Raw genomic sequence first — 21,370 nt, 5'->3', positions numbered from 1 at the left:
TTTCTTCCAGCTGAGGGGGCCGAACATAGTTTTCACCTGAAGGCTCAAAGCCGCTTCAGTCAAACAAATCAAGATAATGATATGTTCAGTATTTTTTTTAGTATAGTAAAATTTATATGTGTGTGTATGAATTAACATGAAAGATATGCTCCTCAGTGTTAGATCATAGCACTCGACATTCATGTCTATTTGTGGCAGCAGTGGGGTGCTCAGATTTGCTCAGATTAGCAGGATCTGGCCTCACAATGCAGCTTTGTTGCACAGACAGATTAACACATCAAGTGACCGGAGGTGTGGGAGAGCCTTGCTTACTTTTTCCTTACCTTCTTTCCCGTTTCCAACATTGTCCCTGGGCTCTGCCGTCCCACGTCTCGAGCAACAACAAGTAGGATGACCAGGCGTTTTCATTCTCCTACTGGTGAGTGCATCAGTCGGTTCGGAGCGTTAAGTAGTAAAACTTTGAAAGGTGAACTTTAAAAGGCACCTTTGTGGTGTGTTTTAGCAGATTGATTTGAAAAACATTAAATAAAATCACTTATTTAATGACAGATTGACTAAATAAAATGTGTTTTGTATTAGAGCAATGTGCTAAATATCGGCTCATAACGCAGGTAAATCTTTAGAATAATAAAAGTGTCTGTTCGTTTTTTGTAGATTTGTTGCCAGGTTGGGCTTATGAGTTCCAGTTCAAACACTGAAGCTGAAATCAAGCAAAGCCCAAAAAACAAAGACGCTCCATCCACCGGGTTCTCTCATGTTAGACCACATTCTGCCTGCAGATTGGTCTAGAAGAAGCAGTGAAAAACAGCAATGACAGTGACATACTCTCGAAGAGTTGCTGATGCAGGATTGGGGACCTTTTTTCACCTGCTCCTGCGATGGAAAGGCAGCATCTACAAACTGCTGTATAGAGAGCTCATCATCTTCACTGTGCTGTATTACTTCTTCAGCGTGGTTTACAGGTAGGATTCTGTATTAATGCAGAAAAAAGCTCTAATAATGACGTGTGATGCTTGGTTATTGAATATGTATGAGAAACACAAGGAACAAGTACATGTTACTGCAATCTGATGGATTCTGCATAATAGTAATTATTAAATATGTAAGAAAATCAGGCGTTTCCTCTCACATTGACAGCAGCAGTTTGTTCTTTTTATCCATTTTAGAAACAGGTCTAGGTTTTTTAAATTTTTTTTAATGTAGATGTGCTATCTTAAAATATATTTGTGTGTGTGAATTAACAGCATTATAATCAATCAACTATTTTGATTACATGAGTTATAAAAATTCCCTCTGAAGAATGAATTTGTTTCCTAGCCCACTTAGTGATTACATCATTTTGTGGAAAAAGCAAAGCAGATTTTGAATATTTCTCTTACTTATTCAAGCATAAAAACAATACATAGTATACATATCAGCATAATCAATGATTATATTGATTATTATTCACTCCAACTATTTATTTAATTAAAGAAACAGAAAGCACACACAAATTCTATCATTTACATCTGCACAGGAAATGAAGGATTTCATAAATAAAAGCTAATGTTGTGCTGCTCAGCCATAATAAAAATAAAACTACAAACACAACAAAGAAATATCTATCCTAGATAAAATACCAGCTTTAGCCTGAAGCTGTTTCACAGTCAGGGTTTCAAATATGTAATCATCAACTAAAAATCCAAGTTTATTTTTAGTTGGACACAAAAATATTTAGAATTAACTTATAAGATGTTCTAAATTTGTAAATAGACAGTCTAAGAAGAAGTGACATAAAAAATGTTAAGACTAAGACTATTTTCCACAGAAGAGTGGGCCAAAGTTCCTCCATAACATAAAAGACTAGTCAGTCAGGTTGTATAAGGGGTAATTAGTTTAGGTATTTGGAAGGATTTTTCATGTGGGAAATAAAATCCTCTCTTTAAAATACTTTGTTTTTTGCTTAAGTCGAAGATGTAGAAATGTACATATGAGAAAAGAAAAACAGTCTGTAAAGGGGTAAATGCAGATCCACAGGATTGTACATTGACTCATATTTACAGGCATTCAGTCAACACTTCTTTTAGCAAAACATTTCAGGGTTACGGCAAAAACATCAGTCAAGAATATTTTGAAGGGCCTCTGAGTGAACAGTCCCTGCAGGTTTAAGGATTAAGAGGCCTTGAACCGGCCTGAACGTAAATCGAGTGAATATCTTTCCTAAGTCTCAATAGTCAGTCATTTAATAAGCTGGTTCAGACATTGTCCTGAACAATTGAGGACAGTCAATAGTTTTATTATTAAGCATAAAGCTTAGACAACAGTAAATATTAGGTAAAGTTTCAGATGTAAAAGACGTTTTGGCGTACATTTCTAAAAACATTCCTGACACAAAATAGGAGGATTATGTAAAGAAAAAAAGCTTGTTTGTGACCACTTGCTATGTTGCTACTTGGGCAAATCTCTTCAAAGAAAAATTATGTTTGACAGAAGCCCGTAAGCCCCTTACGAGAGTTTCAGCACACAAACTGAGAACCACTGACAAGAAACTGAAATTAAAATTGAAAATATATTCTGCAGGACTGTTCACATCAAAAAAGGTCATGGGTTCAAATCCTAGTTAAGGACTTTCTCTGTAGAGCTGGCATGGGTGGATTCTTTCCAGTCCAAAAACACACATGTTGGGGTAACTGGTCAGACCCTCACTGCTTATGGATGAACTTTTTCTTTCTTTTTTTTCCCACCAGGTTTCTACTAAGCAGTGAGCAGAAGAGGCTGTTTGAGAAGCTGTCGATATATTGTGATCGCTATGCAGAACTCATCCCTGTGTCGTTTGTGTTGGGTGAGTTGGTTTTGGTGGTTTTAAAGGTGAACTGTTGTGCTTCCTTGAACAGGTGAGGGGCAGTGACATTACATTTGGAACATTTTTAAAACGGTTCATGTTCGAGACACCAAAAAGCATTAACTTATTGCCAAAAAGTGGCTGAGTGTTTTTTTTTTACATGCAAGGTCTGTTTTTAGAAGTAATAGAGATCCAAATGGAAGTGCAAAAAAATTCAAAATGTGAATTTTGCATAATACACACCCCCTGATGTTAATAAATTTTTTTTTTTTAAACAGGTTTCTATGTGACTCTGGTTGTTTCCCGTTGGTGGGGTCAGTTTGAGAACATACCCTGGCCAGACCGTTTGGCAGCATTAGTAGGAGGCCATGTCCGTGGGACCGATGACACTGCCAGGCTGACCCGAAGAACACTGATGCGCTACGTCAACCTCTCAGGAGTTCTGATCTACCGCTCTGTCAGTACTGCCGTCTACAAGAGGTTTCCAACCACTGAGCATTTGGTGCAGGCAGGTACGGCATGGCAGTGAAATCCAATAGCTTACAAATGAAAACCATCCAACGCGTCTTGAAGGAATCTTGGTGTATACCTTTGTACCAGCAGTCCTGTGGTATAAAAGAACACAGTCACACACCTTCATGGTATGTTTCTTCCTTTCAGGTTTGATGACCTCAGAGGAACTGAGGCACCTGGAGGATCTACCTTCCCCCCATAACAAGTTCTGGGTGCCCTGCACATGGTTCGTCAACTTGGCTTTGAGAGCCCGGACTGAGGGTCGCATTAACAATGATGTGGCCCTCACAGCCATTCTCACTGTAAGTCTTTGTTTTACATCATCAGCCTGTTGGCTAGACGTGAAGTAACTTATAAACATCCTTCATTTTAACTGGACCGTTTTTGTTTTATTTTCCATTCAGGAGCTGAACAGCCTGAGGGCAAAGTGTATGAAGTTGTACGGTTATGATTGGATTAGCCTGCCTCTCGTCTACACTCAGGTCAGTGGGATTTATTTTCTACAATGGGGATCTCAATAACAGGTGTAGCAGGTAAGCAAATGACTGATGCCTTTCAATTAGGTGGCAACTGTTGCGGTCTACAGCTTCTTTCTGGCTTGTCTGATCGGCCGACAGTTCCTGGATCCTGCTCAGGGATATCCGGGACATGATGTGGATTTCTACCTGCCGGTTTTTACCCTGCTGCAGTTTTTTTTCTATGTTGGCTGGCTGAAGGTGAGGCAAAGCTAAAAGCTTATTATCACTTCTGACTTTCAGCTTTCAATAACATGATCTTTTGTTTCGATGGTCTCAGGTGGCAGAGCAACTCATAAACCCTTTTGGTGAAGACGATGATGACTTTGAAACAAACTGGCTAGTTGATCGAAACCTGCAGGTGCAAACTATTTCCCAGCTGTGTTTTAAATCTAACAGACAGCGGCTTTTAGGGTGTTTGACTTGTGGAGGTTTCCATTGTGTCTCAGGTGTCTCTTTTGTCTGTGGATGAGATGTACGACAGCTTGCCACTGGTTGAGAGGGACATGTACTGGAACGAGTCGGAGCCCCAACCTCCTTACACTCCTGCCAGTGCTGAACACCGTAAGCCCTCCTTCATGGGTTCGGCTCTAGATATCAGGTAAACTAACGTGTTTATTACCTGGAAAACAATCAAAGGATACAATACAGCTGGGTAATTATGCACTTGATGTCCTCTAGTGTTCCTAAGGAGGAGATGGAGTTCCAGTCCAACTTGGAACAAATCAAAGAACATGAAGAAGCCAACTATACCACTCCACTACTTGGAGGGTTGGGTCGTCTTTTGGGCGTCCAGTCCCCAAACTTTCCTCGCTCGTCCCGGGTTCCTCTGCTGCGCCGCCGCCCTGGAGCTCCACTGAACCGCTTCCCTCTTTACTTGCACCCAGAAGCACCATCGACCCCTACTCAAGCCCGCTACCCTTTGAACCAGGACCGGGATCTGGACTACGCCTTCTCCACTGTTCCCATGTATGAAAGGCCAGGATTTTACAGCTGCCCCCAAACACCAATTCACTGCGTGCCCCCGGCAGTGCCTCGCCCTCGGCATCCCCGGCGGACCCAAAACGATTGGGATCGCAGCTGCAGCTCCATGGCTCCTCAGACGGTGGGTTCCCAGTTACTGGCTCCTGACACACCCAACCATCTCCCACCACCTCCATCTTCTGCATTTCCCTGGTTGTGTGGGGAGGGAGAGTCACAGAGTGGACCAGCGTTCTCCTTCCCCGACCCAGCACCGGAACTCTGTCCAATATCTAAACTCAGACCAGGACATGGCCTACTGTCCCGACGCCCTCCTCCCCCTCGCCTCACTTTAGAAACCCTCCCAGCTGCTGACAGCCAGCCAGGACCCCTGAGTGCTCGGGCAACGGGAGGTGGAGGTGAAAGAGTGTTCTCATTCACTCCCCCCTCTCACACAGCGGCACTAAATCCCTGTAATCCCAACAGTAGCTCCGGCAGCATTAATGCAACAAGCACCAACAGCGCTGCCACAACAGGAAGTCTTTGCAATGGAACAAGCCACAGTGGTTTTAGCAACCATGGAAACTTCACCTCAAATCCGAGGATGAGCAATGGGAGCGGAAGCGCTGGGTCGAGTACCAACATGAACACAGTTTCTACATCTGCACCTTCACAAGAAGCGAGTCAGCAAAACTCAGCCAATGATTCGGGAATCTCATTGACTGAGGGGGATCTGCTGGGAGTTCTGGTGGACGGTGGGATGAATAAGGAAGAGAAAGGGAGCAGGACTGAGGAAAAAACGAACTAATTTGAAGCCTTTTATGTATTTGATTCTGGAACTATGTTCAATCAGTGAAATAACAAGAAACATCATGGTAAAAAAGGAATTAGCTATTTGTGACTCTTGTTGAATTAGTTTGTTGATGTCAAGAGACATTTTAAGGCCAGCACCATCATGCTGAGCATTAAAGTAGCTTATTACATCTCTAATATGAAATCAATATGTATGACACATTGCTGGATTATGTCAAACCCACATCTACAAATTAAGGACTTTGTGTTAAAGCCTATTTCCTGAATTAGCTCAGAATTGACCTACTTCTTATGCAAAAATCCCCTTAAGTGAACTGACACTGAGCCAGTAAGAAATTTCAGAAACTTGTACACTTCTGCTGAAAACCAAGCTTAACTGTTTATATCCCACTTCTTAGCTTTGTGCTCATCTGTACGCTATTAAATTATATATTAAATAACATGCTGTGCTACTTTTATCATTGTTTATTTAAATAAAAATAAACCCCACAAATCATTTGAATATTATTGCTTTATTTTCATAAGACAAGCTTTTTTGTATGTCCGACAAGAATATTCAATGTTGTAAAGTAACTACGGGATACTGAACTCAAACTTTTAAAGTTGTGAAGAAACTGATCAAAAATGAGGAAATTATACCAACAAAACAATGTTTTTCCATAATGAACAAAGTTTCGAAAATATATGATGTAAAAACTACCCAGATTCCTGGGTATGCATCACTTTAAATAAAATACTTACTATTTTTACTGTCTATACTGACTACAAATTTATGGCTTTGTTTCTAAGACAGTAATTCAGTTCTAAGTGCAGGTTATGGCTTTAATGCTAATGAAAGAAACCAATCTGTCATCGGCTATAAGCGAAACTATTTTACAGTAGGAAAATATGCATATCTTTCAGCAAGTTCTCCTTCACCCTGGTCTGAGACCGCACCACATCCTCAACAGTCAGCGGTCCGTATAATGCATGATGCAGTTCAGCAATGTTTCTCCAGACATCCTGGTGGTAGCACATTATTTACAAATTCTACAGGAAAGAGCCTGGAAGCAGCATTGTGACCAGAATAAAAAAGAAATCCGCATGACGCTTGTGCAGAAGATTTTTTTATGTGCTGTGATCCATATAGAATATAAATCCTAGTGTTTTAGAGGCAAATATACCTCAGATATAAACAAGAAGATTGTTGAAAGTTCATGTCCAGAATGAATGGAATGAATTTGCATTGATGTCTAGTGGTACTGCATTTAAATACGGAGGGTGGTGAGAAGGATGAGAAGGCTTTCGGAAATAACTTTACAATAAAGACAGCACAACACTAAAAATAAACTGAAACGGTGATTATCAAAAAACCCATCTTGGGGACGTTCTGTGTGGATCCTGCACTTGCCAAGTATCTCAGATAAAAATAATTACACTGGTCCACCGAGTTCAGCACAGAAAATCATTTAAGTTCATCCTCTTGTGCTGTCAGAAAGCTGATAAAATTAAAGTTTGTTTACCTGAGGTAAACAAACTTTTACCCCCTGGGGTTCGATCGAACCCAGGTTAAGAACCACTGCTCTACATTAAGATAGAAAGTGATAATTTAGAACCAGAAACTGCCTACAATTGTAGGTAAATTCTGCAGATTGTGAGGGTATTCCCTGTGGCAACACCATTCAGCAGGACAGCCAACAATGGAGCAAGAACAACTTCAGCCCTAGAAAAGATGAAGAGCCCACTGCACTGAGCCCCATAGAAAACCTCCTGGTTATTCCACCAAATATTGATTCCTGAACTCTTCTTGAGTTAAAACATTAGTATTGTTGTTTTTAAATGAATATGAACTTGTTTTCTTTGCATTATTTTAGGTCGGAAAGCGCTACTCCTTTTTCATGATTTTGACAATTTATCATTTTCTGCAAATAAAAAACTTTTGGTTGGACATGTCAGTAGTTCATGAAATAAAAGAAAAATGTTAATTTTACTCAAACATGTACCTAAAATCAGAGAAACTGATCATTTAAAATTTTTTTCTGGAGTTCTATATGTGCCTAGTACTAACAAAGCGGTATGCGTTGCTTGCCTCCTCGCTACAATGAGGTTTTCCATGATTTGAATGGTTTTGTAAATTCTGGAGAACGTAGGGTAGTCTTAATCCAGGTGTGAAGGTGAACTTTTTTTCCATCACACAACCACTGATAAATGTTACTTTGCCATGGTCTAAACTCAAAACACATATTTATCTAAATATCGCCACAGAAGGTTGATGCATAAATAGCTATAATGCCACATGAAATGATATTTTGAGAAATTTTGACACAAAATGCTTCCCCAGAGGTGAAGATGGACGATGATTTGCTACTCAGTTTAACTGGTTTCCTCCCCCATGGTGTTTTTGTCAAAGAGGTACTCGGCCATCCCATTCTGAGGAGCGCCCATGCGACGCAGGTTTGAGATCCAGTCTGCCAGCTGTTTGATGGATTTCACCTGCTCATCCAGGAAATGTGTTTCTACGAAGTCACACATCTGTATAGGAAGACAAAAGACGTTGTATTGGAAAAATACCAGATCACAAGGAGAGATCTGAAAGCTCGTTCTTCTTGGCCGTTTCTCACATGAGGATCATTGTGTTCGGCTGCCATTTTCTGCAGGTCCAGCAGGGACTGGTTTACACTTTTCTCTAGCTGCAAAGCACACTCCAAGGCCTCCAGGCCGCTCCCCCACTCGTCTCTATCGGGTTTCTAACACACAAATAATTCATGATGACTCAAAACTCGTGTACATGTTCAAGAGGACTGGTTTCAACACACAAAAGTGCACCACCGATTGTGAAATTAGGTTTTTCACATTCTAAAAATGATCCAACTGCTGACAAGAATAATTTATTTCCATTGATTAGTAAAAGTATCTGTGCATACCTTGATGTCCTGCAGGAAAATTCTGCCTCCACGCTTGTTCTGCAGACTCATCAGCTTCTCTGCATGCTCACGCTCCTCTTTTGACTGGGCATTGAAGAATTTAGCAAAATTTTCTAGGGATTTATCATCCCTGTCAAAGTAGTACGCCTTAAAGAAAAGGGAAAATAGGGTAATAAAGTAGCAACACATTTTCCACTTGATTCTAAAATAATACAGAACAAAAGTGACTTTTAAGTGTTTCTCACCATTGAGAGATAAACATAGGAGGCATACAGCTCCAAGTTGATCTGTCTGTTGATTGCAGCCTCGCAGTCCTGATGGAAGTTTTGTCGGATTTGGGAAGCCATTTCTATCAAGGTTACAGCAATGAATGAGAAAATGACCGTCTGCAGGTCAAATCCAACACAAAATACGCCAGGATGGAATAAGAAAAAAATGTAACAGTTTACTTTTGAGATGTTGATGATTTAAGGGACTAATCTGAAGAAAAAGGTCACTTATCTGTACCGGTGGCACACACAAACAAGTCTCACACAGACAGACCATAACATTATTTGCAAATGTAGCATTGTGGTAAAAGCATGCAAAAGTATTTACATCCCATGAACTTTGTCACTTTATAACCACAACCATCAATTTATTCCACTGAGATTTTATGTTGCATTCCAACTCAAAGTAGAGCCTGATTGCAAAGTAAGAATCATTATTATTTGTTTTACATTAAAAGTGTGGCATGGATTTACATTCACTTCCAGTACCCCTTTGTAGAACAATTTCTCTCTGTCATTACCGCTGTAAGTCTTTGGGAGAATATATCAGCTTTGCATATTTCATTTCATTTCATTTATTTATTTATTTCGAACAGACATTAAAAACAGTCAAAAAAGAACAAGAAAACAAAACAGAATGAGACAAACTTAAGAAATAAAATGTAAAACAAATTATTTTGCCCATGTGACATGCAATTTTATATTTTCTGTTCGAAAAGCCACTATTTAGAGCCACTCCTCTGCAAAATAACTCAAACCAAAGTTTGGACAAAAAGCACAGAACATCAGTTTTCAAATCTAACAAAACCTGTTCAACGCATGAACATCCATTGATACAAACTTTTGCATGGTGGTTCCGGTTGTACTTTTGGTTTTACTGTCTTGCTGTAAGGCAGTCTCAAGTTATTCAAAGCCTTTATGGGGTTTTCTTCCAGTATTGTCAAGTAATTTAACAAATTTCACGGTTGCTTCGCCTTAAAAGTTCTCCACAGCTTAATCCCCGTCTGTTGTGTTGATGCTATTTGTTCACTAATATTCTGCAACAAACCTTTGAGGCCTTTGCAAAGCAGCAGGTTTTATATTTGAGATGAAATTGAGCACAGGTGAACTCCATATTCTAATTAGATAACATTTAAAACAGTCTGTTGCATAGAATTTTAAAGCTCTACTTCTTATATTATCCCGTCTTTTAAAACTTCAATATAATGGTTGTAAGTCACTTCACATATTTTATTGCATTTAGATGCATCCGTATTGATCCACACATGGCCTGCATCTGTCAGTGTACCGCTCATCAACTATTAATATTAAATTAATAAATAAAATTTATGGGATGGTTTCCATCTTAAACTTGCAGCTGGTAAATCATTAATTTCAAATCATGTTCATAAATCTCACAGAAAAGCCCAGCATTAACTTATGCTAGCTAAATAATGCGAAGCTAACCCGCTATAAGCTGTTAATAGGAGCATAAATAAACTTACCTGTTTGGAATATTTCCAACTCTCCTTCTCACTTTAGTAATATTTACTAGCTGTATTGCAGTTCAATATGTTTAATATTAAAGGTTTAAGAGATACACGCCACCTGAATGTTACTCAAAGTCACCGCACCGTTATGCAGAGGCGCCCACCATGTAAACACGTCAAAAGATGGAGTATGTTGCATTCACTGACAGTAGGAACTAAGCGACACTCATTTGCAATCCCTCATCATCGTTCACTCCCATTATTATCGTTCTTTACTAGACATTAACAAATAATATGCATTTTAATCGATAGAGCCCGCCAGCGTACGGAGCCCCTAAGGGGACATGGAGAAAAAAAAAAGGAAAGAAATCCCGACTTAATATCTCGAGATCCTGACTTTCGAGATAAGTCGGGATCTCGACTTAGTTTCTCGGGATCTCGAGATAATAAGTCGGGATTTCTTTCCTTTTTTTTCTCCGTGTCCCCTTAGGGGCTCCGTACTAGCGGCATGTAGCAAAATGGTTTTTAAAAACAGGGTCACGTATGCCTCTTCCGAGGTGACTTGAAAGTAGCACCGAGTTATCAGCGTTTTTTCCCCTTGATGTGAAAGCTTTGCAGAATAATGTAAAACGTCACCCTAAAATGTTTTAGATCAGATTCCAATATCAAAGGCAACACCAATCAGTGATGTTCTCAATTTATTTGAGGTGAAGACGCCACCAAAAGCAGTCAAATAATTTCCACATGTATAAAAAGCATAGCCATTAGTCTTTTGGTTGAATTTTACAAACTAAACAAGTAAACAAATTAATTCAGCATGAAGTTTGTTATAAGAAAAACAGACCAAGCACTATAACCTCCAGATATTTAAGGTGGGATCAGTAGATCAACACCAAGGTGTTCATAATTATTGGGCAGATTCTTTTCCTCAGGCAAAATTGGCCAGTTTTGCTGCAAATGGTCAACATGGTTACAAGAAACATGCTGACAAAAAAAAAAAGTTAACTGCCAAAGATTTGAGAAGACTCAAATGTGATCAGATGCTTGCAAGCTGGAGGTTCTGGTGATTTTTTAGGTTGAAAAAAATGAACTCCCAAACTTACTGCTAGTTTTTAAAAGACACTTTCTTCAAGCAGTGGTGCAGGACAAAGTCTACATCTTTCTAGAAGACCAAGATTTTTATGCATGGTAATGTTCCAAAGCATCCATCAAAGTAATTTCTCGCACACCACCAACTTTGGTGGGTCGGTTTCTAAAAAGCCAATTAATTTGACGGAAGAATCACAGCAGCGCAACTACAATAGGCCTTTGCAGTGATTTCACTGCTTGGGCCTAAAAACGCAACCAGGCAAAACAACTTTCCAACATTCTCAGTACTGCATGCGTTTTGTTTTTTTTCCCCCCTTACATTACTAACTCAAACTAGCACCAAATCATATTTTCTCACTACTAGAAAACCTCTAAAAGACAAACAAATTACACTGGAAAAACTTTATTTGAAACAGATAACAAAAAAAAATTAATACAGCAGCAAACACCACACTGCTCTCAGTTAAAAAGGTCTCACTTCCTGCCAGCTGGAGGCGAGTGCCACACTGCAGAGCTGGTGCGTTTAAAGTAACGTGGCTTGCTTTTGTAAAATATGTCCTCCAGTCTGGGTGGCTCAATGGGCTGGAAGATGGAATCCACATCAATAGGATTGAAGTACTGCTTCATAATTAGTTGCTCCAGATTGGCACCTGGAAAAGTGGAAGGAAAAAAAAAAAAAGTCAGTTTTGAAATGGCATATAACCATGTACAGAAGCACCACAATAATATTTAGAAACCCCTACACTGGTTGTACCAAAGACAAAAATGGGGTTCTTGCTTTTAAATTTCTACCCTGCAATGTAAATACCCAAACTGGGTTGCACACACCTCCGGCCCAGGCGGGAATGGGTTTTCTCGGGGCAGACTCATCGTCTGTTGAATCGTCGCTGTTCTGGTCCATTCCGTAATTCTGTGGATTCTTTGAAATAATCAGCTTCTTATCTCCGCCTTTAGGAGTGATGGTGTACGACTGAGGTGACATTTCCTGCAGGGGGAAAGCGGAAAGCACACAATGAGGCTTGATGACAAAAAGTACAAGTCAGGCTTTTAGAAAACGTGTCAAAAATGTTTAAAGAAATACCGGCATGTCCACAGTAACATTCAGACCAGCCTTTCCGATGGGCGTTTTCATTACAGAGCACTGGGAGAAAGAAAAAAAAAAAAACAAACAAACCACAAAAATAAAGACAACAGTAGGTCAGGAAAAAAAATTACATGCAAGTTGCATGAAAACTGACAGTATAAAACGGGTTAAAAGAAAAACAAAAAACCGTTATGTTTTGTTCTTAGCTTGCAATCACTGAATGAGTGAATGCAAGCTCTAAATTTGAGTGATGCTTTCCTCAAGGTCAACTGTTTTATTCACCAACTTATTTAATACAAGTGAGAGGACAGAAAAAAATATTGAGTTTGTAAGATCAATGACGAAATGCATAAATGCACAAAAACCATCTCAATTTAATGATTTTGCATCACAAAACTATAATTTAGAAGGATTTTCCACCAGATTCTTGCCCGTCAGCTTACTTGTGCCTCAGCAGCAGCTTCTCTCTGTTTCGCCTCTTCCCTCTCTTTTAGAGCTTTCTCTTTTGCAGCCAGCCTCTGCTGCTCCTCCTGAAATCATTTTTAGAAGTGTCAAATATTTCCAGTGCACAAAAAAGAAAGCATTTTCCCTAGTGTAGAAATTTGAATGCCAATAGTCCAGTCTTCACAATAAAATAATTTTTTTTGATTTGGCCTGAAAGCATAACAAAAACCATTTCTTACCAGTTTCCTTTTGTCTTCCAATGCTTTCCTTCGCTCCTCCAGCTCTCTCTTTTCTTTTTCTCTGGCTGCTCTCTCTACCTCACGCTGTAAAGCAAGAGCCTTTTCTTTTTCTAACCGTTCTCTGCAAACACAGAAAAAAAAGAGGCAATTACAACCTGATGTCTGATACAATATCTCAGGTAAATTCAATGTGTATCTTGACCCATTTGCCATTAAAAAAAAAAGGAGAGAAAAAAAAATCGTGAAGTTAATCTGAACTTGAATATTAAAAATGTCACTTCATCTCAACTGCTGTATTACGTGGGCCAACTTATACATGTATTTTTAAAAAAAGTCCCAGCATTCTTTGATGTATGGAATAAACGGCTCCATCCCAGAGTAAGACTGCGATGGTACCGTCTTACTTACTGTGATTAATCGTTGCAGTAAGCAATTAATCAATTGACTGCATGATAAGTAAAATGAGCTCCAATTTTTATTCTGATGATTGATATTTGTTGAAGAGCAATTTTGTTTACAGGACATTTAGAACATTTTCCAGATCCACTGTTAAAGAGTTCTTTACAAAATTAAAGTTTACTGGTTTTGAGTACCTGCATTATTATGTCAACATGAGTGCATCACTTTAAAATGGCCTCTAAACAACAATATCATTCATCGCAATTTATCATGAAGCAAAATTTGTTATTGTGACCTATAGGCCTATCCCAGAGTGAAATTTAAATTTCATATCTTTTATTTTACCAATTACATGGTTTAGTATTTATTTTTCCTGAACCAATACCAATAATTGCAGTCACTCATTTCCAACAGACCTTTCAGCTGCAGCTGCTGCTGCAGCAGCTGCAGCAGCCTGCCGTTCCCGCTCCAGTTCCAGTTCTTGCTCCCTCTGGCGCTCCCGAGCTTTGCGAGCTTGCTGCTCCTCCTCCTCCGCTTTCCTTTTGGCGGCCAACTCCTGCTGCCGTTTCTCCTCCTCCTCCTGAGTTTCAAGTGCAGGTGACATTAACTATTTTTGCATCCTCCAAAAATGTATAAGAATGTTGAAGGTGAATAATATTCCTTTTGTCATGTGGATTAAATTGTCCATTTTATCATGCACCTTGTGTGCATAATTGCCAAAACGAAACGGTTTTTAAACATTTTGTATACAGTAAGTTTATAAACATTTCAGTTGGGTGATTAAAGAAAAACAAAAAAGGCTATATTTATGTCAGTAAATTAGCAAATTACAGGGATAAAACTTTTCACCTGCTGAATCTTTTTCTTTCTAGCTTCTTCTTCTAGCTTTTTCTTTTGCTCCAGCTCTTCTTGACGCTTTGCTGCCAGTTTCTTTTTAGCTTTCTCCTCAGCCTGACGCTGTGCAGGCAAAGAAATAAATAAAGTGAGTATTAACGAATCTAAGAGCAAATGAAGAGCCACCAAACCTTTTGCATACTTTATCATTCTTCTCATCAATTTGAGCCATCTTTTGTTCAATCTTCTTTTTCTTCTCTTCCTCCCTCAGCTCTTCCTTTACTTTTGCCTCAAACACTCTTTTTATCCTCTCTTCCCTTTTCCTGTGAAAACAGATTTTCAGAGTTAAATTTGAATAAAAACATCTTGCCCAAAAGCAACTACTCCGCCCACCTCTTCAGCTCTTCCTGCTTTTTCTTCTTTTCTTCCTCCATTTTCCTCATCCTTTCTTCCTCTTGTTCCTGCTTCCTTCTAAGAGCCTCCAGCTTGTAACGCTCCTTGGTCTGAAAGAAGGAAAAAAAAATAAAATATATATATATATATATATATATATATATAACTGATTATCAGAAATATAAAAGGCAAAGAGTTACAATTAGATGCAAGTTTTAAAGAGTTAGTGATTTTATTGATAAACATTAAGATGGCTGTGAGAAGGAAAAAAAAAAAAAAAACAACCAGTGAGTTAGAAACACGAGTTACATTTTGGACACCCAAAACTTCAGAGCAACTAAGAGGAATGGTAAACAGGATTTTATTGTTCCTGTTGACTTTGTCTCCACCTGCTGGCACAGAACGGGCACTAAAGCAGTTTTAAAAATTAGAATAAAACTATAATAAACAGATTTAAAACACACACACCCCAAAGACCCACAGTGAACTGATCTGTGTGACAAAATACAGCTAATGGTGAAATATTCCTTTTTAATAAATCAACCTAATGGAAAAAAACGTATCCATTTTCAGCTCCTTCCACACTTAAACAGCGTTTTCATTTCACTGTTTGGGGTTTACTTTTAGCCTCATTTTCAGCACAAAGAATAAATTAGTTTCTCCAAGTTTGATCCTTCACACTACGGTTGTTAAGACACCACCCGATCCTACAGACAGTGCTTTAGCATGACACTTACCACAATCCCCATGTTTATCTGAGGAAGAAACAAAAACATTTAAGCCAAAATTTTGCAGCTAAAGCAAACTGGCACAAATGTTAATAGCATCTCAAGGTTGTCATTTTCTCTTGTTTAGGAAACACACAGACTCCAACTTCAGTGATGAGATGCACTCAACTCATAATGAAGAATTTGTTTGATTTCTTCTGACTGGACAAGATGGGATATCACCTCAGAGGTCAAGTCAAAACTTATTAGTAAAAGTCTTTTCACAGGTCTGCCCAAATGTCAATCAGAACGCTGCTGTTTGCATTCCCACTAAAACGAATAGGACAGAACATCAGCTCAGTTCTGAAGTACTTACACCGGCTCCCTGCATCTCAGAGGACAGACTTTAAAATACGTTAGCTGGTTTAGAAACCACTGACAGGATTAGCACTAAAATATGACAAAGATCTGTTATTGCATCAGCCTTACAGACCACTCAGGTCTGCTGTGGATCCCCACAATCAGAACCAAACATGGAGAATCAGCATTCAGCTTAATATGCACCACAAATCTGGAAAAAAAAGATTTTCCAGAAAACTGAAATTTTTTTTTCAAATTTAGGCTAATAACCACTTGCTAACAGTTACCATTGGTTGATAACTGGATCGTTAATTTTAGTCTGTTTTGCAAATCCATATTCTTTTCCTTTATAACAATGTCTGCTGTTTATGTCATGTAAAGTTATTTGAATTGCCCAGTTGCTGTAACGTAATAAGTGAATTAGCCTTTGAGGACAAGTAAAGTTTTACCGGTTCTTTATACAATCAGAAATCACAACAGTGGTGAAACAGTTCAGTAGCATCAGTCTGTGTTAATCTGGCACCGTCAGTGAGACGGAAACTTACTTTAGGATCTTTCAGAGGAGTGGTCTGTTTGATAAAGGATTTTATCACGGCGTTTCGGCCAGTGGAGCCAGGCGTCATCATCAGCATCTGATTCTTATTCACGGTGTGAAGAAAAGATCTCATGTACGGCTTGATGGTCTATATATTGGAGAGAAGACAATGTTCCATGCATTACTTCAGTAATAAGCCCACTTAATAGTTTAAAAACCACACCAATAAGATTGTTGCGTCGTACACTTTGGCTTTTCTTTGGGGGAGAGCAGCGCTTCGAGGGGCTCTCCTCAGTATCTGGGGCCTTTCGTTTTGAGCTGAGCCTCGAGCTAAAGAGAGGAAAACAAAAATGCTAAGTCAATTTGCATATATATGCTTAACATGTCTTTGGTATTGCTAACATGACACTACTGCCAATTGGGACAATACCCAAGTCCAAGTGTTAAAACACCACGTCACACTAAAACTGAACACACACACACACACACCTTCGAGTTGCCTGGCTTTGTTTCCTAGCAGCAGTCACTGAAAGAAAAAAAAAAAAATGCAAACATCAATTTAATACCATCCAAAAAGCTGCGTGTGTTTGAGCAACGCCTCAAAAACACAAAATCCTAATCCTCAAGTATTTTTGGTCTAGTTTCTAGTGCAACTATCTCATTACACCCAAGATACAAATAATGTACAAGTGACTTTTCAACAAGATATAGGAGATTGTTTCAAGTCAACAATTCTTTACTACTGACTGACATAAAAGCACTAGTTACAGAAGCAGATTAAAGTTTTTTGTAAGTTAGTTTTGTCTTATTCAATTTCAAGATACTTGCACTAGAAAGGAGACAAAAATATTTTAAGAATTTGTGGGGGTTTTTTGCAGTGAAAATCATAATCAACAGATTAAAAACAAAAATATGACAGGATCTCATACCAGACTTTTTGGCAGGAGTGCTCATTTTAACAAGAGAGCTAAACAGCGGAGGGGGAGCCAGTTTGGGAGAATTGGCAGCTACAGAGCGAGTCACACGCTCAACAGCAGGCACAGGGACGCCGCGACTCCTTCCAGGCTTGTTTGATGGAAAGAGAGAAAGAAATTACATAGAAGACAACTCAAAGGAATAAGTTAAACACAGTAAACAAAGAAAAGCTACCTCTGACACTTCACTTTCCGGCAAGTCATCAACGGCGTCTTCAGTTTCTGCTTCCGTTTTGCTGCGAAAATGAATAAAATTGTAAATAAGATTCAGGAATTCAATTCCAGCATCTGGTGGACAAAGGTAGATTACAAAAAGACAAGTAAACCATGGTTCTATTGTACCACTGGTGGTACTTCAGGAATCTTTACAAAGCATAGAAAGAACATGTAACATTTTAATTATTCATGAGGCAAATATGATGTGAATAAACTTATAGGCTCCAAACCAAATGTGTTGAATGAATTTGGACTAGGATTTTCCACCATTTGCAGTTCATAAACACAACATGTAATAGGCACATAAAAATATAAAGCAGATTTTAATCCTTAATGAGAAGATTCATTTCCACCAGATGGGAAAAAAAACCCCCTCATCAATCAAAAGTCAATTTGCACACATTTTTGTGATTTATGCAATTTCTGAGAAACATCAGCTCAGATTTTAAAACAGAACTGTGAATCCCCATCTTTTTAACCTTAAAGTCATTTCCATTCCTACAACTGTAAATGCACAAAAGAATGTAAATTTACCCAAATGAAAAATTGATATTAAATACAAAGAAAGTGGCTTTACTCACACTTCCTCATTATCCTCCTCAGCAGTGTCCATAGAGGAGTTTGCTCCTAAGCACAAAAAAAAAATAAAAAAATAAATAAATAAAAGATGAGAAAGAAGTTTAATCAAAGTGAGGAAGAATCGGTTGAAGATGTCTGCATTTGGGAGATAAATGACTCACCACCAGTGTTGCTGCTGCTGCTGCTGCTTGTAGAGGTGCCCATTCGAGTAGACTTCCTCTTGAGCATAGAGCGGCGTGAAGCCCGGCGAACGGATTCCTGTGTCTTACTGTGCCGAAGACCAGCCAGTGAGTGGCGCAGTTTGAGGGTGCAGCGTGCAGAGCTCCGCTTTGACCGCCGATCAGCTGCAGCTATCGCCATCTTTGTAGCCGTACGACCCGGAGACGCCTCTGGCTTACTGGCAAGTTCGGCAGACAAGCGGTCCTCTGCTGAGATCTTGACGACCAACTCCGGTAAAAGACTCTTCGGAGGAGACTGAGAAACGCCGCTTGCGTCGTCAGATTTGATTTCTGTATTATTTACTTTCTGAACTTCGGCCTCTTCCTTAACCAGCTCTGGCTTCTTGTTCTGCACCTCTTCCTGCTTGCTGCCGTCACTGGATGACAAGCTCTCGTCTGCATCTTCAGGCTGCGTCTGTTTGTTTTTACGAGTTGCACGTTTTGGTTTTGGAGGGTTACTAGCCTTGGAGGTTGAGACCTCAGAGATCGCTTCTTCTTCAAGAATCAAGTTCAAGGATTTAACAGATGACCCACGAAGATTGCTACGCTTTCCCTTTGAGAACCTGCACCACAGACACAAAAGGTTGCCACAGACACAGGTACAAAATGATTTCAGACCCTTCCTAAAAAGAAATGATCAAACAAACCTCCTTGCTTGACCTTCCTCTTGGTGCCCTGCAGACACCCGCCTCCGGCGACTGTTCTTTTTCTGTGACGGCGTTTTCGGCATCAGTTCTGGTTCAGCATTAAAGTCTCTGAAAACAAATGGAGAGAGAAAGATGCATCAAAAAAAAAAAAAAAAAAACCTGACAAGAATCCATTTAGCAGACCTTCACTGCACTAAGGCAAGCCTACCTAGAGAACATGCGATTTGCTTCCTGTTGTATCTCTTCGAGCCAAACCATGTGGACATTTTCAATCTCACTGACGAATTCCTGCGTCTTTCCCACAAACATCTCCGTGAGGGAGCGCACAGACGGCAGCACGGAGTTCATGGCGGCAGCTAAAGGGAGAAGATCGAGTTATTATTAAAACTGCTGACCGGATTGCATACTCTTTCGCAGAATGTAAGCCTAGGCCTGTCGCAATAAATCAATTAATCACATGATGAATGAAAATGATCGACCTCATTTTAATTTAATCGGCTTTATCATTTCTTCCTGCCCTTTTCCCTTTCTACTGATGACACTGGATGAAAAACGGCTCAACTCCACTGGCCCATCTCTTCCCCATTTCCTTAGCATAAAGGAGGAGTGAACTATTGCATCAGGTAGTCGGATGTGCCCATCTTCTCTATGTAAATCCAATGATTATTGAAGGGCAATATATAGTATACAGGCTTCATAATCTGCACTCTTTTGGTTGAATGTAGTTTTTATTTCTACTCATCTTTTGGGAGACATGACACATTTCAATCAGGAATACATTTTGTTGATCTAAAATAACTAAATCTAATGAAGTGAGAGTATGCTTGGATTTAACTGTATTTCTCTAAAAAATGCAAAAGAGAAAAAATATTTTCGAACTGAAGAGTAAAAAGATATCGTAAATTCCTTTGTCCGTTAATAAATAAAAATGTTCAAGCTCCTTAAACCCTGAAGTAAAACAATACCTTTCAATTAGTGCTGAACTGTTTTTTCATCACCATTTTGTCTCTTTGCTTACTGTTCTGCCTTAGATCTGTATTTAACTAGCATACAGCTAATAATATTGCTATACTTATGCTATACTATGTACATCATGTTGTTTGCACTTTTGTTTTTATGTTACAATGACAAAACCTCCTCTCTAAATGAGTGACAACAGTGATCATGAAACTTAAATGTTGTAAAAGTGGAATTTTACCTTACGTCCAAAAATAAACATTTGAACTAAACTCTGATGTTCAGCTCATATATTTTCACGATGGTCTATAAATAAGAGATTTATGTTTATAGTTATTAAACGTTATATTTTAAAACGTCCAAACATGTTATGCAAAATTCCGGAAGCGACTACGCACAAAAATAACCTGGACCTGCTGTGGCGTCAATTCACACACAGTATGTTCGACGATAACAACACTTGGAATGTTTTGCACCTCCACCTATGATTAACGCGTAGATGGCATCAATACGTTTGAAACACGTAGAAAAAAAAATGACGTGAGTAAAGTTAACAATAGCAACTACTGGTCTCAAAGTGCAGCATGCTAGCTTGGGGGTGGGGAGATTTGTAAGAAAATCATAGCTAAAACTACAAACACATGCATTTTAACTGAGAAAAGAAACAGACTTTAATGTGTAAGTAACACTAGCTTTAACGTTTGAATTTCTTCCTACTCCAAAAACCACCAACGTTAAAATGTTAGCCACGTAACGTTTACAAAAATCGACAAGCATAAAGATTTACCTTTAGTATCCGTGTTTCTTTAAAACGTCACCGGAGACCGTTGGTCTGTTATTTATAGTTTAAAAAAAAACTAAATCAATCGCATATCTGCACTAAATAAAAACGAACTAATAATCCCTATTTTTGCGTGTAAATATTTCGGCCCTAGAAGTGAGGGAAGACAACAGCTATTCTCCCAATAACCCGCTGAAACCGTTTTTAACTTGTTCAAACCACGGCACGGCAACCAATCACAGAGCAAAACAGCTTTGTCGAGTGGGTCGATGTTTACACCGTGACATCCAGGATGAGCGGAGTTAACCTTGCAAATAGCAAGCAGCGAAGTATGCGGGGAGTGGCAGCGGCGGGGTCTGAAGGAATACAATATAAACAATGCGGAACCTTAGGGCGGGTTTACGGCTTACGGACAGATTTAAATCAACCAATCGCTGGTTAGAATTTTTCGTGTGCCTCTTACGACATTTTTGCACATGTTTATGGCACAGTGACAAAGTTGTTTTCGCTAATACATTAGAACAATCCAAAATACTTTTTCAATTCTTTCTTCTCTTTGCCTTATCTGCCTCTGTCACTCAGTGACATAGTATAAGGCTGAATCCACCAGCTGATCCACTTCATTCTTGTGCCTCTTGTGAGTTATTAATA

The 21,370-nt window shown here is 39.1% G+C and overlaps 3 protein-coding genes across 5 annotated transcripts; 1 reads left to right on the top strand and 2 right to left on the bottom strand.

The window, feature by feature from the left end:
- Positions 1–18: 18 nt before the first annotated feature.
- On the top strand, positions 19–6,376 carry best1 (bestrophin 1). Of its 2 annotated transcripts, none has more exons than XM_008412098.1 (10): positions 19–418; positions 780–962; positions 2,727–2,821; positions 3,100–3,333; positions 3,482–3,636; positions 3,739–3,816; positions 3,898–4,050; positions 4,130–4,210; positions 4,299–4,450; positions 4,531–6,376. In XM_008412098.1, the coding sequence occupies exons 2-10, from the start codon at positions 811–813 to the stop codon at positions 5,615–5,617; spliced, it is 2,187 nt and encodes a 728-aa protein (XP_008410320.1). In that variant the 5' UTR covers positions 19–418; positions 780–810; the 3' UTR covers positions 5,618–6,376. The 2 variants fall into 2 exon arrangements, with proteins under 2 accessions (XP_008410320.1, XP_008410319.1); XM_008412097.1 differs by having other exon boundaries at positions 655–962.
- Positions 6,116–10,461, bottom strand: fth1b (ferritin, heavy polypeptide 1b). The gene is made up of 5 exons (XM_008412099.2): positions 10,279–10,461; positions 8,771–8,874; positions 8,526–8,672; positions 8,223–8,348; positions 6,116–8,133 (listed from the first exon to the last, which is right to left on the bottom strand). The coding sequence occupies exons 2-5, from the start codon at positions 8,870–8,872 to the stop codon at positions 7,975–7,977; spliced, it is 534 nt and encodes a 177-aa protein (XP_008410321.1). The 5' UTR covers positions 8,873–8,874; positions 10,279–10,461; the 3' UTR covers positions 6,116–7,974.
- A 1,278-nt stretch (positions 10,462–11,739) lies between these two features.
- incenp (inner centromere protein) lies at positions 11,740–21,056 on the bottom strand. Of its 2 annotated transcripts, XM_008412100.2 has the most exons (20): positions 20,726–21,056; positions 19,190–19,337; positions 18,982–19,089; positions 18,278–18,897; positions 18,119–18,164; positions 17,497–17,557; positions 17,277–17,412; positions 16,837–16,873; positions 16,593–16,677; positions 16,358–16,495; positions 15,483–15,500; positions 14,746–14,855; positions 14,555–14,675; positions 14,368–14,475; positions 13,935–14,098; positions 13,120–13,240; positions 12,880–12,966; positions 12,434–12,493; positions 12,181–12,337; positions 11,740–12,002 (listed from the first exon to the last, which is right to left on the bottom strand). In XM_008412100.2, exons 2-20 carry the CDS (start codon positions 19,327–19,329, stop codon positions 11,827–11,829), a joined length of 2,493 nt encoding a protein of 830 aa, XP_008410322.1. In that variant the 5' UTR covers positions 19,330–19,337; positions 20,726–21,056; the 3' UTR covers positions 11,740–11,826. The 2 variants fall into 2 exon arrangements, with proteins under 2 accessions (XP_008410322.1, XP_008410323.1); XM_008412101.2 differs by lacking the exon at positions 15,483–15,500 and having other exon boundaries at positions 20,726–21,055.
- Positions 21,057–21,370: the final 314 nt, after the last annotated feature.

The sequence above is a fragment of the Poecilia reticulata genome, linkage group LG6, assembly GCF_000633615.1.
Source record: "Poecilia reticulata strain Guanapo linkage group LG6, Guppy_female_1.0+MT, whole genome shotgun sequence".
Lineage (NCBI taxonomy): Eukaryota > Metazoa > Chordata > Actinopteri > Cyprinodontiformes > Poeciliidae > Poecilia > Poecilia reticulata.
Note: the sequence above shows the minus strand (reverse complement) of the source record. Positions and strands in the feature narration are given on the sequence as shown.